At 37.3% G+C, this 22,585-nt stretch overlaps 1 protein-coding gene across 1 annotated transcript; it reads right to left on the reverse strand.

Annotated features, from left to right (window-relative positions):
• Positions 1-2,247: 2,247 nt before the first annotated feature.
• On the reverse strand, positions 2,248-22,196 carry actr2b (actin related protein 2b). The gene is made up of 9 exons (XM_082154640.1): positions 22,037-22,196; positions 18,874-18,984; positions 14,854-15,069; positions 14,359-14,431; positions 14,086-14,222; positions 11,690-11,839; positions 7,690-7,835; positions 7,332-7,464; positions 2,248-4,352 (listed from the first exon to the last, which is right to left on the reverse strand). Exons 1-9 carry the CDS (start codon positions 22,082-22,084, stop codon positions 4,182-4,184), a joined length of 1,185 nt encoding a protein of 394 aa, XP_082010766.1. The 5' UTR covers positions 22,085-22,196; the 3' UTR covers positions 2,248-4,181.
• Between the last annotated feature and the right edge of the window lie 389 nt (positions 22,197-22,585).

Below are 22,585 nucleotides of genomic sequence, written 5' to 3' on the forward strand. Positions count from 1 at the left end.
CATGTTGCACTTTCTTTCTTTTTCTTTTTTTGACTCTGATGTGAATGTTTGTGAATTTTATTTTGGCAAATTTCATATACAAAAACAAAAGGATATTTGGCAAATCTAATAATTAATGTTTTATATATATATATATATATATATATATATATATATATAAAACTTTGTTACTAAGGATTAAGAATTAGAAAATATATGTTTTTAATACTCATTTCAGTCTTTTTTATTATTATTATTTAACTGGAATTGGAACTCCAATAAATTATGCCATTTGATATGGATGTCCTGATCTTCAGTAAAATGAATAAAATAAAATCAGCTAACACAAAATGAAAAACCATGTATGTTGGTGTTTCTCTTGGTGAATTCATATAAATATCACTTAACTGTTGAAATCCCTCTTCAAATAAGCCATGTAGGTATAGTTATAACAAAACTTAAATTAACAGGTTATCTATGACTTCGATAGCTGATTGCATGTTTTTTTTTTTTTTTTTTTTTTTTGTATTTGAAGGATTTATGAATTCGCCAGTGGAAAAACCCATCTTTCTTCATGTTTTTTTTTTTTTTTTTTTTCACCTAATATGAGCGGTGATGTATAACATTACACAACAACAAAGGCTTTTTAAGTGCTTCTTTAGAGCACCACTTCCTCCAAAAAGTGTAATCAGGGTCAAAGGTGGACAGCACAAACTCCTTATCTGTGTAACTTCTGACTCGGAGGGAAAGCGGAGGATTAGACACGCTTTGATCAAGGGACCAGCGAGGTATTTTGAGAACTGAGGGGAACGTTCACCAGTGACAGTCCAAATTCCTTATTGATCACTTCAAATCAGGACGCCCTCAGAAGCATTCCTCATTAAATCTGTTTACTACACACTAGTGAGAGCTGCCAGTGTTGGTCTATAACCACCATTTGCAAATCTCATCAACGTATCTCAGATGCCATAAAGTAATCAGGAAGCTGCTTTTTAAGGCTATACACACTCAAGAAAGCTTCCAACAATTGATAATAGTTAACTACCCTGGCTATCACAATCAACAAGTACAGTGATTTTAGACGTACTTCAAGATAAGAACACCATTGTGATGCCCCCCCCCCCCCCCCCCCCCCCCCCCCCCCCCCATTTTATTAATTGGCAGCTAGGGCAAATGTTTGATCATAGTAAAAATGGGAAAACATTTACAGAAACTGTAGTACACTATGTAACTTGTGGCCCTCTAGCGGTTTTTAAAGAAACTGCATGCATTTTGCGGAAGAATATTGTTTGGTTGTGCTTCGGCTCAGAGGGACTGTGTGGAATATGATCCTTCACAATAGGTAGGACTAATGCTTTACAATAACACATGACTACAGATGGTAATTTATGGGTTCAATAAAATACCATACTCACCTGCTGAGTAATAAAAACGCCATCAATGTTTGACAACATTTCAAATCCCTCAGTTCTCACCATCTCTGAAAAGCCAAGCCAATGTTGATTCTAGTTTTCTGTTCGGCGTGTGTTTAAAACGGGTGATTCCCGCAGTTTGGAGATTTAGTTGCTCCATGTCAACCTTTCTCACTCGGTGTGACGACTAACCTCTGCTACTCGAGCAACTTTTCTCTATTTACGAATATGACGAGACACGCACGCGATGACACATGTACGCAATTTCCCGGGAAAACCATCCCGACGACAGGTCTGAAATATAAACACTTACATTAGGTGTACCCAGAGCCATATAGAGACTCTATATGGCTCTGGGTGTACCATAGTGAATCTGGGTAGGACAATTGGATGAGGGATTGATGACATATTGACTATTAATTTTGAACAAAAAAGCACACATCTATCTTTAAATTGTCTTCTTTTCGATCAAGTCAACTTGAGAATGATATTGAAGTAAAAAATAAAATAATAAGTAACGGCAGAAAAAATCTAAATCACATTATTTAAATCAGAATTAGGCAGTTACACTACCATACAAATAATAAAAAAAGAGGGGAAAATAAGATCCAGTTACATAAATTGTGATTGACACTGGACAAGGATATATAAAAAATAATATTGGACAAATATGTGGTGTCTCTAATATATGCATGAGCCAATATGAGGCAGAACAACTACCAATGTTTTTGTTATGTACGAATGTCCATAAACAATCGGTCTGAAAACAATATTATCCATATCAGATTTGTTCTCTAACCTTTCTTAAAAATAGCATCCCGGCGTTATCAATTCAGGGAATAAATTGAAGCAACTGTCAGATTTCAGAATTTTTTTTTTATTATACACAGCACTGCATGTGAAAAAAAACTTATAAAAAACAAAGAAACAAAAGGACAGCTAAGAGAATAAAAAAAAAAAAAATTTCTTAATATATATATATATAGGCCTACATATAATTATTATTATTTAAATTTTTTTTGGATATAAGCAACATAAGACTTCAGTTGCAACTGTTGAACGTATGTTGAAGTGAGCTTAAACTATTTCTAAAGGCAGACAAAGCAGAAGACTGGCCCGCCTGATAAATACAATAGCAAAAAATCCCACAGACTCTCAGTTCAATTTCTCAAAAAACACCACCACACACTTCGCAGTAACTCGAGTCCCTCTTATTATTCTGGACAAGCACATGACACAGTAACAGGGAAACAGCACAGAATGGACAGACAGAAACAGCAACACGGCTAAAGCTTCATCATGACCACACTGGAATTAAAACGACCGCAATAAGTTTTGGTTGCTCGGTTTCATTTATCGTAACACTGGCAAAGAAGTAATTTCCCCTGGAAAAAATGCATTTTATTTCTGCCCTTACATTCCAGGCAGACGATAACGCATTTGTCTCTCTGTCACTGGACTGACACACAGAACAACACATCCAGGGCTCATCACAGCTCATATTAGTCTTTGCAGTAATACAGAAGTGATGATGGTGGCTGTCATAACCACTTTGTTAGCTTTGGTGTTACATATTGCTATTGCTCATCACTGATTGGGTCATTCCTGTCACGCACTACTCTTACTCGCTCACTGAAATTGATATGCTTGTGTTGTAGTTTAAGGAAGCGTTTCTGTAAGAGTTTTTAGAAACACATTCTAGCGAAGATCTGACGCTTCATGAATTTAAAATTAAAACATTATTTAGACAACGATGCCTAATTGGATGGAAATTCAATTTTTAAGTTGGCCATTACTCAGAAAGGAACTGACACTTCAGAGTAATTGTTTTGTTCAGAGTAATTGTTATTTTTTCATAATAACGATAATATTATAATTTCTGTAATTTTATCAGAAGTGTTTTAGAGTAACACAAACCAACTAATTCATTGCTAATACTTAAAGATGCTTGTGCTCGTTTTTCCCACCCAAAATAATGTCACTTCCTGGAGGAGGGTGACAGTAATGAATAATATTAATACAGGAATAATGAACTCTAACATTTTTAATAATAAAAAATCATTCCCAAAAAACATGTTTGGTTCAAAACATTTCAAGTTACAAAAAAAAAAAAAAAAAAAATCTTAATAAATTGCCACTTTTTCATGTTAGAAGTGCTGCACTCATGCAGGTACAAGTTAAAAAGTGATGAAATCATTTAAAAGTTTAATATTTCATTCAATATATTAAGACATTTATAATTTGTCATTTAAAGGATACACTGTCGTTCAAAGGTTTGGGGTCAGTAAGAAGGATCATGTGACACTGAAGACTGGAGTAATGATGATGAAAATACAGCTTTGATCACAGGAATAAATTACATTTTAAAATATATTCAAATAGAAAACAGTTATGTTAAATTGTAATAATATTTCACAATATTAACTTTAAGTACAATCATTTTTAAAATCACATGAATGCCGCCTCGTTGTGCATAAAGTATGTCTTTCAAAAACATAAAAAGATCTTACCGACCCCAACTTTTGAACGGTAGTATACATAGATTATTATTATTATATAATTCATATATTCTATATTACGTGAAGGGGACAAGAAAATGCACTGCAAAGTAGGAATGAAGCGCTCGCACTCGTACATCAGTGCAGTGACAGAAGACCAAATAAAGCATAATACAAAACCTCCTCAGTACCATTTCATAATTCAAACCCATAAATCCACACCTGGTGACATGATTGCCTGAACAAAGGAGATGTAAAATAGATGCAGGGGTCGAGGGGCGTTTATCCGTGTTTATCTGACGGTGACGCCGAGCTTCTCCAGAACGCGCACGCCCTTTTCCTGATACTCTTCCCGCGTCAGCCAGAAGTTGTCCTTGTCTTTCATGATGTCAGCCAGCACCGCTCCACCCAGGAACACCATGTGCTTGCGGCGGGGAGGGTCCTCGATCCGGATCTTGAATTTCTATGGGGGTATTAAATAGACAGCGTGACGAGAATTTCAGGGGAGTGGAATAGCATGGACACTGACCCACATACCAGAAAACGGTTTGAATGGATCTCTTTAATGCATATAAAAAGCACACTGTCCGGTTGGGAATCGAGCGGCCAACCCAAATGGGAGAATAATGAGGTGTACAGTGTATGTGGAGCCGTTCTGTGTTCATCCGGCATTAAACAGGTGGCTGAAAGGGTCTCATGGAGGCCTTCATGTAAAGTCGATTGCTTTTTAATTTGCCTTAAACGCAGTTTCGGGATAGGCAGACAGACACGTCGCTCGGGCGTATCGGCATGCCATCTGAAATTGATCATCTATATATAGCGGCCTGACATGCGGCCCACTCTGAGGCTCCCCAAAATGCTTTTCCAGGCCAATGGCCAGGTTTTAAATGTGATGGAGCTCAGCTGGGCAGTGAGTGTGTGACTGTGTTTAGCGGGACAGGAGCAGGTGACGCAGCCCCACCTGCTGGTGCACAGGAGGCATTACCACACATCTGTGTGCCTGTCAAAAGCTCAAATACTTTCTTTTATCCCGACTTAACCATAATCAAATATTTGATATGTACATTTCTAACATCTTAAATTATCAGCATGATTCAAACTGCTGAAAATTCTGCTGTACACAGTCTAGTTCATGGCTTGACTGATAGTTTATACTTTTATAGCAAGTAAATGGGCCTTTTAGTATAATTGTAAAAATGTCCCCTTTCAGGTCGTGATGCACTTGAGTTTTTGCTGTGAATTCTGTACTGATTTGTATAAAGTAAACATGTGAATACCTTCTATAATATTAGTCATATTTCAAGATGAACAGTTACTGAAGCAATAAGGTTTACTTGACTATCCACATCATCCATCAGGCTTTTGAGGAACATCTACTTGTTCACCGCTCAATCATCATTGTATTGCATTGCATTATATGTTTCGCCCCACAATAAAAACTGCAGAGCTTTGATCATAAAACTAAATATTTAAATATCACCTTACAAAGAAATATTATTGAGAGATATAGAGTGACAACTGATATTCATATGCAAGTAGTCTGCTATACTGTTATAAAAATCACATTTACATTACAAGCTATCAGACTTTCATCTCACTTTTTGGCAATAGAAATATCAGCAAATGGACCAAATTACATATTTTTGCTCAGTTTGGGTCTTTGGGTGTTTTTTCCTCCTCAATATAATCTCTGTATTCTCACTATATCACACGTTATGAGCCATAAAAGCCTGATATATCAAATATAATACTACACACACACACACACACACACAAAAAAGTCTAAAGTTTCTGTTCCGGACTATTATTTTTTATATAAGGCTTTACAGAGTGAACTATAAGAACCACTTGATTTTAGGGCTGAAACGATTCCTCGAGTTACTCGATTACAAAAATTCCTCGAGGCAGAGTTTTTAAAGCCTTGTTAAATTCCTATGGCGCCCACTATACGCGCAGGGATCTGATTGTTTCATGCGGACCGTTGTTCAATGTTCAGGAAGCACACCATAGCGCGTGATACATTTTGAATTTAGTTGGCGCGATGGCGAAGAGTAAAGATAAACGCAACTTTTGAATACATAATTACATTTTTTTTTTTTTAATTATAGGCTTAAGTGCAGGGTCCGAAAGTTGGTCGTTTTGTCGCTATGGTTACACACACACGGTGGCGGTGCGCTCAAAGTCATCTGTCAGTTGTGCAGTTACCCAAAATCTCCTGAATGAAGTTAAAACCCATCATGTCACTGAAATGTGTTTTTTAAATCAAGTGATTAAAGTGCTCGTTGCCGCTGCGATCAGTGGCGCGGATACAGTGTTTTCTCGTCTGGCTCGCGCACACACCGCTCTATCTTTCACTCGGACGCGCGATTCAATCCGTTGCGGCAATGCATCACATGCTTAAACTTTTATGTAGCCACGCAACAATAATTTCAGCATGCATTCACTGTATACACCGGGACGTGATGGAGGAACAAATATTGTATTGCAGTCTTTGCGAGACCTTGTTTGTACGTCACGTCTGCCAAATAGTTACAGACAACAACAAAAAATGAAACTCCCCACCAGCCTGCTTCTCCAAATCCACTCGTACTTTTTTGGGGAAGACATTATAATCGGCTACCAAAGTAATTGAGCATAGAACATTTTCAATTAACAAAAAATATAATACTACAAAACGTGCTAATATACTTAGCCTAAGTGAAAAACAAAATGCTGTTCTTTTTCTATTTAACAAAATGCATATTTGCAATAAAACATTCCCCTTTTCAAAGCTACACTATGTGTAGGTGTCTCCAATGCATGCAATTTGAAGTTAAATTGCAGTTAAATGCAATCCTTTTTTTAATGTTGTATTAAGAAGACAAAACTAAGGCCAAATGGCCTTTACTATTTAAGTTTGTATTCATAGTTTTACATGTTATACATGTTTTACAGTAAGTTGACTTGTATTGACAACTTGACAACTGTATTGTTATATAATTGTTGGCACTGGCACTTATAAACACTAAATGGGTAAAAATTGCAATAAATAGGCTTAGTTTTGGAGCCAAATGTTGGAGTTGGAATAAATACCTCTGTTTTTTTTAAAAATAAAAGCCAAATGCTTGATCATTTTTTTTTTTCATCACCACCACATCATTTTCGTTATGCCTTATTTGTTTTGGTTGTTTAAAAACACAAAAACATTTTTTATCCGATTACTCGATTAATCGATCGATTAAGTGCTAGATTAATCGATTACAAAAAGAATCGATAGCTGCAGCCCTACTTGATTTAAACACTGACTCTGTGGCACTATCACAAAGTTGGTAAATCATTCACTATATCGTCCAGCCTTACTTAAACCTGTCAAAACTGTTAAAACTCAGATGTAAATGGACTACTGTTGAACTCATGTTTGATGGATGACACATTTACACATGCACTGATTGGGCAAACTTACCGAGAGCTTGTCAACGTCACCCTTCAGTACCCGCTCTAGATAAAGCTGCTTGAGTTCCCTCTCTAGTCGAGAGGGCAGACCAGGGTACATGGTGGATCCTCCCGACAGAACAATGTGTTTATAGAACTCAGCCCTGAGGAAGAGAGAGCATGATACAAACATACAGTGAGGTTCATTGATACTGGAAGGGTAAAGGGTGAAGTTAATAAAAATGACGGGAAGACAAAACCAAGTGTTCATTTTTAGGTTATCATGTTATTGCTTGGTTTGTTTATTTTAGTGTCACATTATGATACATAACTTATTGGATCAGATCAGCAACTATAGGAAGTGCTGGTGGTGTGGAATAAGAGCTAACCTTGTGTCAATGTCTGCCGCTTGAATGGTGTTGAAGAGCAGTTCGGCCACTCCGACTCCTTCCACATTGATGAGGTGAGGCTGAAACAGAGCCTCCGGGGCCTCGAACCTCTCGCCTCCAACCTTAATAACCCGGCCATCAGGGAGCTGGAGGGGCAGAAAACATACAACCGTTTAGGGTTTTAAATAAGTCAATATAAAGAGGGTGTTCACACTTGTAGTTTGGTTTGCTAGACACAACGTAGGTCCGCTTCGTGTTCACATTGGCATTTTTAACACCGAACCTAAAGATACTGAACCTACACAGCACAAAATGCTTATTTTACTTTGTATTTTTGTCTTGTTTCCTTGTTCATCAAGAAGGATTTACTAGAGAAGTAAAATGATGCAAGATATTCTATCTTGTTTTCTGAAATAAAAAAAAGTTTTTGCTTAAAACAAGCTAAATTATCTTCCAATGGGGGAAGAAACAAGCAGGTAATTTTGCTTGTTTTAAGCAAAAACTCAATGTAAAAAAAAAAAAAATGTATATGATAAACATATGTATGAATGTATGTGTGTATATGTATATGTATGTATGTATATATATTAGAGGTGGGCATAGATTAATTTTTTTAATCTAGATTAATCTAGATTAATTTTGAAATTAATCTAGATTAATCTAGATTAAAATGGCTCATTTGAATTCTGCCGAAGGCATTCAGAATATGTGTGCTACCCAAATAATGACTATAAAAGTAAGTCTTTGAGAACGGGTTTCTCAAGCCAGGTGGCGCATTAGACCAGGGGCTCATCTCCTGTTTCCAAAATGCATCACAAACTGCTTGAGAAAGCTGTTCTACTCATAGACTGTAAAAGGTTACTACTGTACTGTTACCGTCCATAGGCAACATTAGGTAGGCCTATGTTATTATCAACTACTATAGGCTATCAATTAGGGATGGGCGATATGGCCTAAAATCTATATTGTGATATACATTGCAGCCTCTTGCGATAACGATTTACAGTATATTATAATAAAACCATTTCAGAACAGATTACACAGACCCATGCTAAACAACTGCTAAATGTATATTTTTTTTAAAGGGTGTATGTAGTTTTGAGAACATATATTGTGCAAAACTGTAAGTATACAACATAATTTTGCAGATAAATAAAATTTAAGTACACTAGCTGCAGAGACTTAAGTAGGTCTAATGTTTATTATGGCTTGGAGCTTATGAAACCCCAAATTTAAAATTAGAATATTGTCTAACTGATGTCTTTTCAGTTAAAAAGAAACACAACAACGATTCTTAAAATCGAGATGATGTGCTACACCACTAAGCAAGGCTGGATTAGTACCCCCAGGGGACCCTGGGCACTGAAGCTCATGGGCCCCCTCCCCTACCTGACAACCACACCCTCCAAAGGAACACACACCAGGTGTGGGATTTAACATGCCAATCACTATTGATCAAAAGCTGAATGACTAGTTCACAAGACAATGATACGAAATACATTTTTCTGAAAAGTATGGCTGCACGATTTGGGGAAAATGTCATATTGTGATTATTGAGGTCAATATTGCGATATGCGATTGCGATATAGTAAACAAATGGTTTCATGAGTTAACTTGCTTATTTCTCAAGTAAAATGCACACACAGATTAGTGATAATGCTGAAATTTGTAGCCCATTTCTCAACTCAAACTAGAAACAACAACTAAATGCACTGTGTTTTCAAATTAAAATAAATTCAATATTGTTATTTGTCTCAATAATACAAGAGTTAAAAATAAATGTCATATTTACCTGTGAACCTTTTTTATAAAAAAAAAAAAACTTTAGTCAACAGCAGTGAGTCATTTTCTCTGTTCTTTTTGTTCTTTGATTAACTTTACTGACAGAAAGCTTTATTGGCTGCTGTCTCTTTAAGACCAGCTGACGGAGACGCGGCTCTCGCACGCGCCTCATTCTTTCACAACTCTTGACGTTCATCATAAGACAGCTCTTATGTTATGAAGATACTCGACAAAACGGACATTTTGGCATAATGTGTGTTATTGTAAGTTCAAGCACGAAAGATAACTGTATTCTGGAGTGCTGTCTGTGCGCACGATACTGGCGCGCGCGCGTCTTTCTGTGTCTGTGTGTGTGTGTGTGTGTCACAGTCAGACTTTTGTCTTGTCGCACATGAATTGTTTAAAAGCAATTTTAACAATTGCTTTTAAACAATGGTGCCCCTGCTTTTAAACAATTGCTTTTAAACACGTGCCCCTGGGCACGTGCCCAGATTGCCCATATGGTAGATCCGGCCCTGCACTAAGATATATTGGAATGGGAATAATACGCGCGCGCTGGTATTCAGTGATATCATGTTTCGTTTTGAATTTGAGGTGGTAGAACGGATTAGTCGTGTGTTAACTTACCGAACTGTTACCCCACACACTCTTTGCTGCTGCTCGTCTGACGGCTTAAACCCGAACCAAGTCCAAATAATGGATGTTGCACCGATCTTTTTCACCAGCTTTCACTTTCAGCCGTGTTTACTTAAGATGACGACGAATATGCGTTGCAGCCGGGTTTACCTCGCGGCCGCGGGTAGATTGCGTCATCATCTCCCAACCCAACTTGGAGAATAGATTAACGGCGATATTTTTTTTATCGCGCGATAAGAGTCTCGCGTTAACGCAGCACGTTAACGCCGATAACGGCCCACCACTAATATATATATATATATGTATATGTATATATGTATATATATATATATATATATATACACACATACACACATACATACATACATGCATACATACATATGTTTATCATATACGTTTTTATTAAAGAATCTAAGTGAGTTTTTGCTTAAAACAAGCAAAATTACCTGCTTGTTTCTTCCCCCATTGGAAGATAATTTAGCTTGTTTTAAGCAAAAACTTTTTTTTATTTCAGAAAACAAGATAGAATATCTTGCATCATTTTACTTCTCTAGTAAATCCTTGACTACTATAAAATGACTACTTCCCTAAAGATGTAATTAGACAAGATTTGTGATCTTTCCTATTTTTGCATCTTACAGTTAGGGGAACAAAAACCTTACAGAGCTCAAAGTTAAACAATATTAAACTGTCTCCAGTGGCAACAGGACTGCAAGTGCATATGTTTTATGATAAGTAACCCGGCTGATAAATACTGTGGTACATAACCACTCCTCGTGTCAACATTCGGCTGCTTTCTTATCACATGCCCCACTACTTCAAATTGGCCTTGATAATAAGATGTTCCTGTTAGACTGAGCGAAGTCTCAGGTCTGAAGGGTAACCCACAGCGAGCCTAACTGTGATGACTAATGAGAAAATGGCGACAGGGTGCGTGGGAGTATATAAAGAGCCCATTGAGGACTGTCCAGAGGTCGGAAATGCAGAGCTTCCCAGCTGGGGAAGGATTGTGGCCACGCAGGAAATGATGTTACATGCTGGTTAGGCAACTTCAACACCACACAGCCTTCCTTGTTTCAAAACTTGTTCTTTTTGATGCCCTCTAAAAGAAAAAGTTCAGAAATGAAATCAAAAGAAAAATACCACACCCATACCTACAAACTCAAAGAAAAGAAGGAACTCAGCCCAGTTTATGTGACAAGTAAAACTCTGACCAACTGTTGCCCCCTTGAGGCCACTCTGCTTAATTACACATCCAGCAGCCAATCAGAATCCAGCAGTGTGTGGCGTCTCACAGACAGGATGTCAAAGTGTAGACTGAAGAATTTCCCTCTACTGCTAAATCCAATCCATAGAGCCATATTACCATGGAAACGCAGAACACTTACGTGTCCCAGTGGGAAGTCTGTGAAACCACATACTAAAATCTCCAGCCAGAAAAACTTCTGCCTCACAAAGTGTAACTTTCGAACGTCTCAGCAAGAAGGATACTTTCACGCTGCAGGCTGTTAACACCTTTTTAGAATGCAACCTTGCGTTAAAATGGTTCATGAAATTCTTCCCGGAGTCACATAAAACTGACCGTGTAGGTCTCCACCAATACGGTGGTCTCCAGGGCGAGCTTCTGTTCCTGCTCGATGTTGTATCCCACGTAGCAGAGATTCTCCTTCATCATGCGCACCGTCTCGAAGTCTGCCGAATGGTTGAAGGCGTAACCTCGCAGCAAGAGCAACTGTGTGATGCCAAAAAACAAACAAACATGTCGGAATGTAAGTCACGTTTCTGTTAATCATCTGACGCGACTTGCGACGTTTTCCGAAGCGGGACTCTGAACGTGTTCAAGGAACGAAAACAAAAACGAAATCGAGTTGAATCATTCTGAACAGACAGTACCTTTAACTGGTTAATACATTTGTTTTATCTTTCCGTTTAATATTTTGCTTCAGCAGTCAATTTACCAATCATTGTTGACCAATCATCAAACAGGATATGACACCGTTAAAGCATTACATTTAAGTGAAAATGAATGGCAGGTAATATCCAGCCCGGTGTGTCTTTTTAAACCAGCGAAAATTGCAGGTTATTGTAGAACCGCGGCTTTAAATAAGTAAACCATGTTTTTTAAGGTAGTATTGTGACTTAATGTACGGTCAGACACTTGCATGTGTCGTTAGATTATTAACATTTGACCAAAATCAAGGTTTTTCCACCAGTCAATGTCTGAGATTTGTGTTTGGTCAGTCATTACAACGGCCGCATCTGAGGCAGTAAGTGCATCCCATTACGTTTCACAGCTTACAAAGGTGATTGTAGCTATGTATGTGGGCGGGCGCTCAGTTTTTCTTGTACATTTGGCCAAAATCTTGTGTTATAAAAGATGAAGTGCTATGCATAGGCTGTATTGGCTATACAGACTTGATGGCAAATAGCAAACTAAGACTCTTCTCTGCTCCTCATATACATAAAACATTAGCCTTTACACACATCATGGTTTTTTGCTGTACTTGTGCAAACAACTAGTTCTTTATTTACCCTTGCACTGCAAACAAGCAGAGACCAAAATGTGTGCAGGACTTCATTCCCGATTGAGGCGTGTGGAGCTTCTGTATGCGGTTTTGCCGACAGTTTGAGGATAATTTTTACAACGGTAAAGTAACAAATGTATTGTAAAATACTGACTCTGAGAGAACCGATTGATTTTTCCCCCAGTGTTTAAGCCTTGTTCCAAAGTGACTTCCTTAACGTCAAATAGTTATTTTAGTTTCACTTTAAATAAATTAATTTAGGATTGGGGTTCATAATGAATGCCACTATAAATTATGTTTGTTTTATACTTATATTTCTCAGTCCTTCTAAATACTGTTAAATTTAAAGGATTTGTCGAGGAGTGACAGGAACTATACTTTGAAACACAAAAACATGCTCCGTTTGAATGGTCCCTAAGACTGAATAAAATACAGTACAGGCCAAAAGTTTGGACACAATACTATTTTTAATGTTTTTGAAAGAGGTTTCTTCTGCTCATCAAGCCTGCATTTATTTGATCAAAAATACAGAAAAAAAAAAGTAATATTGTGATATATTATTACAATTTAAAATAATTGGTTTTCAATTTATTATACTTTAAATTATCATTTATTTCTGTGATGCAAAGCTGAATTTTCAGCATCATTACTCCAGTCTATCACATGATCCTTTAGAAATCATTCTAATATTCTGATTTATTATGAGTGTTGGACACAGTTCTGCTGCCTAATATATTTGATGAATAAAAGGTTAAAAATGCATTTATAAAAAATAAATAAAATAAATTCTAATAATATAAATCTTCTTTACTATCACTTTTGATCAATTTAACACATCCTTGCTGAATAAAAGTATTGATTTATTTCAAAAAAAGAAAGAAAAAAAATTACTGACCCCAAATTACTGACCAGTAGTTTATATTGTTGTTACAAAAGATTTCTATTTTAAAAACATTTGCTTCTTTTTTTCTTTTTTTAAACTTTTTCTTCATCAAAGTATCCTAAAAAAGTATCACAGGTTATGAAAAAATATTAAGCAGCAGAACTGTTTCCAACTTTGATAATGAATCATCATATTAGACTGTGATAGTGATAGACTGGAGTAATGATCCTGAAAATTCAGCTTTGCATCACAGAAATAAATGATAATTTAAAGTATAATAAATTGAAAACCAATTATTTTAAATTGTAATAATATATCACAATATTACTTTTTTTTTTCTGTATTTTTGATCAAATAAATTCAGGCTTGATGAGCAGAAGAAACCTCTTTCAAAAACATTAAAAATAGTATTGTGTCCAAACTTTTGGCCTGTACTGTAGGTAGTTGCTTTAACATGTTATTAGGGCGATTTAGGGAATCGTGGGACATCTATGCTCTTTCGATTTAAATGACATACTTCACATTATTTTAACCAAGATGCTGAAGCATGTAAAGTTAAATATTCCATACCTTAATGAGATAGCGTGTAATGTCTCGTCCCGCAATGTCCAGTCTCCTGGTAAGATGGGGCAGAGAGAAGCCCTCGTACACGGGACAAATGTGGGTTACTCCATCGCCCGAATCCACCACCACCCCTGTCAGAAGGCCTGGGTGTCGCACACAGACAAATATTGAACGAATGTCCGAAACAAGCGACACACTGATCGCAATAAAATGTTTACCAATTCAACACTGAGCAATAATGTTATGCACAAGGTTAATACAGTGCATGGTATAACTCACCTTGAGCATAAAGTGTTAGCACAGCCTGGATGGCGATGTAAACACCTGCAAACTGGTATGTCTCAAACATGACCTAAAGGGCAGTGGGACAAACAAAGACAAATTAAACCGTGATATATTTATTCATCTTAACAGCATTTATTTGAAATAGAAATGTAACAATGTAAAAATGTTGACTTTCACTTGACTTAAAATTTAAACTTTTGAACAGGAGTGTATATTCATCATTTAGGGCATCAAAACTCTCATCTGTGCATGTTTTCAGTCACACAAAATTTTAGGATATATTTAACACTAAAAGTAATCTCATGAAATTTAACAGTAATAAGAAACTTATGAAAATTACCATTACGAACAATAATTATAGCAATATAATAACTCCGATTAGGGGGGTGGGTAGGCTTCATTTGTCTTTATGGAAAGAATAATTTCTTAATTGTTTTCTTTGGATTATGGCGTGAAATGTGAATTCACAGGAATGGTCTGACTACACACCTCTATGATCTTCTCGCGGTTCTTGGTCGGGTTCATGGGAGGTTCTGTGAGGAGGATCTTGCAGTTGCGCGATTCGATATTGAGCTTCTCCGGGCCGAAGGTGTAATCCCATAAGTGCTTCATATCATCCCAGTTCCTGACGATGCCGTTCTCCATCGGATAGTTCACCTCCAGCATTGAGCGCAGTTCACTCGCTTCATCTCCCACCATCAGATCCTGAGCAATCATAAGACAAAGGTTAGGAAAACCATCTCGGCTCAAAGCTATGATGACGAAACCAGAGGTCAGTGATATAGTATCCGCCAAAAACACTTCAACGTGGCAGCTTCAATCTCATGTCCCACAGCTGATCCACTTTGGTGCAGTTAGGGTTCGGGTCACGAGGAAGCCTTCGTTACGGCTCAAGCACAGTAAACACGGCCGCTGAGATGAGATGGGCGTACGGACAGATGTTGCACTCGTTCACTAGAACCAACATGCACAGAACAGCAGATCTCCATGCACAACAACATGTTAGTGATTTGCATTGGCCACCCTTTACCCCAGATAAACCCTCACATGTTTAGCACTGGCTTTAAAGGGGTCATGAACTGGATTATTTTCTATTTTATAATGTTTCCTGAGGTGCACTTTTAATGTTAACATGATTTTTACATCAAAAATTGTCCATTTATAAATAAAAGGCATTTTTCCTAGCCTGATTTTAGCCCTCTGATTTGAAGGGGCGTGTCTATGTGAGACTGCTGTGTAAACGCCCACTGCTGTGATTGGTTAACGTAACTATTACATGTGAAACTCTCTCGAAAACTTTTAGCACGTTTTTACTATTACAGCTGTCGAGATTAACGAATTGTGAAAAGATATTAGAATTATATTTTGATCTATTCCCATCACATGAAAGGTTGCAGTGATGAGCATTGAGCAGATGACAGTCGGTTGATCGTGTGAATGAAGTGATCTTATCATTGCAATGTGATTTCTGCACTATCACGAATGCTTTCACCATAAATAACGATACAAACACGATGTAAATACAGTAAGAGCTTCGTTGTGCAGTGTAACAGCGTCATTGATGACATAACAGGAGTTTCGGCAAGTGTCCAGATAAAGTCACTCTGTGTGATTGACAGCTTCAGCGATTGTAAAGGGAGTGTTCTTTTTTTTAAATCGCTATTTGTATATAATTTAATCACAGTTTAAATAAAAGATTTTTTCATGCTACTAAAGAAACAAAGTGAAGCAGATCGTTTAGTCAATGGCTTGATTTACTGATGCATTAACAGCATTGAATGATTTTGAGAAAGAGAATCTGCCTGAACTTGAATAATTACACATCAGAAATCATGTTTGTGACGTTTCTGAAGGATCCATATCGTAAAAGTCTGTTTGCAAAGCATGCGCTGAAATTGAGACTGAATTACCAAATAATCCGCAGTGAAATGTACCGAATACAAACAAATAATGTCCTGCTGAGACTTTCACATAGTTAAAAAAAAACACATTCCTAGCATCAGGATCCATCGGAAGGTAATGATATTGATCCTGTGGCGATCTTTTCCCGTTCTCATGTCACCGTTCACTAACACGCCAGTAGGCGGCGCCAAAGATGCAGTGATGTAGACGTAGGCGTTGATATTCAAAGGCGGTCTTTCGCTGCCCTATTACGTCATAATTCCACACCTTTCAGATCATACCTTGTTCTGGCCTTGGTTTCAATAAAAGCTGTTCTGGCCTTGGTTTCAATAAAAGCTGTTTTTGGAACAACAAGGAAGTTTTGAGTTTTGAAACTAACATGATATGTTTATAGTACAACGACCTAGTAGCTGTCAAAAGATCAAGGACATTTTAATTCTCAGTTCATGACCCCTTTAATACCTGTTCACACCAAAGATGATAAGTTTTATTAATCGTTCTAATTCTATGAGAATAGGGAAGTCCACACCATAACTATGACGACAGTTCTTTTAACCCTAATTGATGGAGTGTGTAGATTTTCATTTCTTAAACCACCATGTAGGAAGACACATCATGGCCATATTCCAGTAGACTTTACAGAGAACTTGACTCTTGCAAAAATTGATGCACCTCTTGATGGAAATTACAACATCACAACATGTTATTTCCATCAAGAGGTGCATCAGTGTTTGGTCAAGATCTTGTATTGACAATGCAAGAGTCCAGCACTCTGTAAAGTCTCCTCCAGCACATCCCAAACACTTTCAGTGAAGGTAGGAGCCAATTCATGTGTGAAAATAATTCTTCATGCTCCTCAAAACCATTCTTTCACAACTTGAGCCTGATGAATCTAGACATTGTCATCCTGGAATATGGCAAAGACGTGTCTTCATACATGGTTGTTTAAGAAATGAAAAGCTACACGCTCCATCAATTATGGTTAGAAGAACTGTTGCCAAACATATAACATGCTAGAAACATAATAATCACTGCAATAATGATCCAGTCATAGACTCTTCAGCATTTGCCTATTTAAATCCAAAGAGTGACTTTTTTTATATATATACACACTTTGGTAATAGAGATGCTTGTCTGAGAGAACAGCTCTAATAACTAGGAAGGCTTTGAGTACTGAATGAATCACTGAATGTTAATTGTATGGATTATCACGTCGTGCACGGGGACAGTGTGTTCTTTGGCACCGGCACAGGATGTGTCTGGTAGTGCCATGTGTTTTCAATGGAGCCCCGCTGTCCTTAAATTTCATCTGTCTGACTAACTTCCTGGGTACAGCACACCTTCAGCAACATTTTGTTTTTCTGAAAAGGCATATTCAGCGTTGTCTAGTCTAGAAGTGTTTTGAAAAAAGGAGCTCTGCGTGTTCAATATCGTGTGAACACTGCGACCAATGCATCTTTTGTGGCACTCAGAATCTATTTAGAGCTTACTGGTTTTCTTCTAGTTCCTCAAACATTATTCTAGAGGCCAGAGGACACTGAACAGACAGACAGGATGATGGGCAGCTACACAAAGTGCAGAGACATCAACATTTCCCTCCATCTTGAGGCCGACTTCTGCTAAATCTATTTCGGACCGGAGAAGGAAATTAGGCTATAATGTCTGATGGGGATATGAATAGCTGCCAAGTTCTGTGAAAGACATTTGCAGCTTTGAAACAGAAGACAAAGTGCAGTGTAAGAGCACTTGCACTGTGGCAATTTAGATAATACAATACACAAAATATGGGCTGGGCAATGATATAAACTTCAGTAAAAGAAACTGCAATAATCTATAAGGAATGAGAAACTGTAAAAAATAAATCAAGAATAAATAGAAATCGAAGATCAATAATCTGCAAAACCACTGTATATACTGCATGGTGCAACACACTCTCCTCAGCAGGCGATAAGTGTGTTAAACAGAGAAAACGTCGTTCTGCACTTACCATTTTTTTGTTATTCTACTTTACCATGTGAAGAACAAGAAGGAAAGAGTGTAAGTATTAAAAGAAGGTCAAACAGGACAGAATGAAGGCTTTATTTAGAGTCCCCCTGTGGTGAAAATAAAGTTTTTAATGTTGTTTATATGTCTAGTGGTGTTTTTAATGTGCTTTAAGACAAACCATGTGCAAATTCATAAGTCGACACCATTGCTGAGTATTTTCCCTTTAAAACTGCAGTGAACCAAAGACAGTCTCAAAAACACGGTTTGAAATCACTGCTGTTTCTGACGTCACAAACTACCTTGTAACCAATCAGATCAACGCATCGGCGGGCTTTAGCATATCATTAACAGCAAACTAGCAGGGGAGTCTCACGAGATGCAAGGTTATCCCAGTATATTTTACTGTTGATATGAAAAATCGGGTAGATTTAGCATGATGCGGGTGTATCACAATGTTATGACGGACTATATGCCTTGACTACAGGGGGACTTTAAAACAACAAAGCTAAAAGTTTTGAACATTACTTTTGAGAATCCTTCAATACACAGAATTCTCTAACAAACTCCAAATTGATCATCTGACCAGGCAGAGAGTAGACTGAGAGCGAGTGTGGACCTCACCTTAATCTCAATGTTGCCCACTTTAGTTGTGGATCGGATGATGGGCCTGCCCACCAGTGCTGGGAAGATGTGCTCTGGGAAGTTGGATCCGGCATAGCCACACTTGACAAACTGAGAGAGAGAGAGAGAAAAAAGTAATGAAGAATACTGTGCTCATCCTCTACTTGTTTTAACAGGAGAGACAACAAGACAGCAAAACAAAACTGAATTTGATTCCTTTAACACATCTTGATGATTGGCCGTTGTTACGGTCCGCAGGTGCAGAGGTTATGTGTTAAGTGCAAAAAATATGTTAATATGTTAAGTGCAACACTACCGTTCAAAAGTTTGGGGTCAGTACGATTTTTAATGTTTTTAAAAGAAGTATCTTCTGCTCATCAAGGCTGCATTTATTTGATAAAAATAAAAATAAAAAAAAAACAGTAATATTGTGAAATATTATGACAATTTAAAATGACTGTTTTCTATTTTAATATATTTTAAACTGTAATTTATTCCTGTGATCAAAGCTGAATTTTCAGCATCATTACTCCAGTCTTCAGTGTCACATGATCCTTCAGAAGTCATTCTAATATGATGATTTGATGCTCAAGAAACATTCATTATTATTATCAATGTGGAAAAACAGTTGTGTACAATTTTTTTTCAAAATTCTTTGATGAATAGAAAGTTCAAAAGAACAGCATTTATTTAAAATAGAATATTTTCTAACATTATAAATGTCTTTACTGTAACTTTTGATCAGTTTAACTCATCCTTGATGAATAAAAGTATTGATTTATTTTATTTCTTTCCCCCAAAAATAAAATTACAATTCTTACTGACCCCAAACTTTTGAACGGTCGTGTATATATATATATATATATTTTGCATTTAACATATAACCTCTGCACCTGCGGACCATAACATGGCAAATATTATTATTATTATCACAATCAACTAGGTTTTTGTGATTACCGGATAAAAGTATCCATTTCACAGAGATTGCACTCAAAAATAGCAATTTCTAGCAATTCCACAGATGAGCATAATTAGAAAAACTATATTTAATTGAATAGAATTTTTCCTGAATTTCCAATGACAAAAGGCCTGGTTTTAATGACTTCTAGAATGCTACAACACACATATGTTTTATAAAATACTGCAACAGAGTGCCACAAAGATGACATAATTGTGTAGGCCAATCAGGAAGTTAGCGTCACACTGGTTCCCTCGACTGAATTCTCCATTGAGTTTTGGACTTTTGCAGAAAATAAGCTCTTGTAACCAACAAAAATGTATGATTCGTCATGTTTTGTTCATCATGATAATCTTCACAAATGAACACAACTTTTATGATCTAAATGCAAATCACCGGAATTTAAAGCCAAAGCTATAAAGAACTACACCACAGGAACATGACTTCAACATGTTGATGGTTGTCTCCGAAAACTCTTTAAATCTAAAACAAAACTGTTTGAAGTGATGACGTTTAATGTCCTGATATACGCTTCATCATAGATATGTATACGTAGATGTCGCATTCGAAAGCTCCAAACACGTCGGTCAGCGTGTCGTCACTTACAGTAAGAATTAATGATGCCACAACATTACACAGCTTCCCAAATAAATTGGGATAAACTTTCACAAGTGTGAGAATGTGTTGGTTTGTGTTTTTATATGTATTAACTCCATATTATAGGATTTTATACTTTGGTAACTTTTTATTGTCATGTTAGCGGACACCTTCATCTTGTTGTATTGTGTTAGTTTAGCAAAATCATCATGCTGAAGTCTGTTGAAGATATAAAGAATCATACATGTGTCTAACTACGGTTGTGTGTGTGTGTGTGTGTGTGTGTGTGTGTGTGTGTGTGTGTGTGTGTAGTCACATTTAGCCACTGGTTAGCAGCTGCTTTCCACAAGACACATAAAAATGACCACAGACCTTATTTCAGGCATTTAACCAACAAAAAAAAACATTTAAAAAAAAACAAGTGTCCAGGTTTTAGGACTAACTCCTGCTGCACTTTATAGTTCATACAGCATTTGATGATCTGTACATTTTTATAACAACAACTGCTCTGTGAATCATCACCAACAAATAAGTTTGCATAAAACTCACTAAAAATGTCACTTGTTTCTCATGGTAACACGATTCCAAAAATGGTGTGAATGCTTTCAGGCTCATTTATTGGTCAAGCAACACTGCTTTCTCTGTGCATGCTGTGGTTTTAACAGGTGACATCACTTCCTTCTGACTCATCACGGCTCTTTGTTTCATTGGCCGTCCGTGCCCAACCACTTTTAGCATTCACTAAAAATACACTACTAAAATATTCCTTGATCACATTATTCCCAGATCTCACTGTTTGCATTCTGATCACGTTGAGTGACAAGCGAACTATGACGTCAAAATATATGACCACGCCCCCAAAATCCCAGGGTAAATTATATCAGGCATCAATTATATTACGTATGATGTCTTGATTTTATGATCTACCGATACAGATCTTCCCCAACATTAGTGAAACTCGATATGTCTTACACAGCTATCCACCGAAAGGCGCGAGAGGAAGTAACATCACCCGGTGCTTGCATTATGCAAAACGTTATCAAAGCAAGTGGATGATCCATAAAAGGCAACATTCATAGTGGATGTTACATAGTTAACTGTAGCCACTGTATAGCAAAATTAATCTCAATGATGTATTATGACAGCAATGACAGGAGTAAGCTAGCAGGCTGAGATAACGCTGCTAGCTGCAGGATTGAGCCCAAGGGGTTTTGATCATGCAACCGACCCACAAACGAAAACACGAAATCATCATTTGTGTGCCATTGTGTTTATATGATCATGTATGCAGCGATATATCAGGATCATTTACCCAAATGACCCCACATTTCACAGCAACTATGCTGCTAGCATCTAATGCGGACTGTATTCAGATGGTTTTATCTTAAATATGAGAAATAAAGAACATGAATCGCTTCACAGTCGGATAACACCGAGTTCTCGGCAGAGATGAATATAAGGGCAGCTGTCACACATTCCTTATATATGCGCTAAGCTTTCATGACTTCCTGTTAGGGGTCTGTCTTCCTCACTCTCATTTAACTTTACTGCTAGCCAAAAGCTAAACGAGCCGAAAATAAATGACAGGTGTTAGAGCTGCGAACGTACCCCTGTTCCGTTATCACAAACCACCACTTTTCTTCCTTGGCTGTCCATCTTTCAAAGCACCGGAGCCGTCAGAGGCAGCCGAAGTTTCTGAAGAAAGTGCCTGTGCTTCACGCACTCAGCAGCAGCCGCTTCCACTTCCTGTTCCTGACACTCGCGCGAGCAGATCTGCCTGGTTTTTTTTTTTGGTTTTTTTAATGCCCCGCCTCCTGCGGTATGTCCTGGTCCTTGGCTACTAAGACTTTCCAGGCGGTCTACGATTGGACAGCTGAGGTGTCATTCATATAGCCTTAACTGAAGTAAACAGATTTTCGATGTGTTTTCACTTTTTTCCCCCTGTAATATCTTGTCATTAATAAATGATGCCGTTAGGTTGCAATAATTTATAATTTGTCTTCTACTCTAGGGATACAGTAAAGAAAACACACACACACACACACACACACACACACACACACACACACACACACACACACACACACACACACACACACACACACACACACACACACACACACACACACACACACACACACACACAGTACATTCAAA

The sequence above is a fragment of the Leuciscus leuciscus genome (assembly GCF_965113295.1).
Source record: "Leuciscus leuciscus genome assembly, chromosome: 22".
NCBI lineage: Eukaryota > Metazoa > Chordata > Actinopteri > Cypriniformes > Leuciscidae > Leuciscus > Leuciscus leuciscus.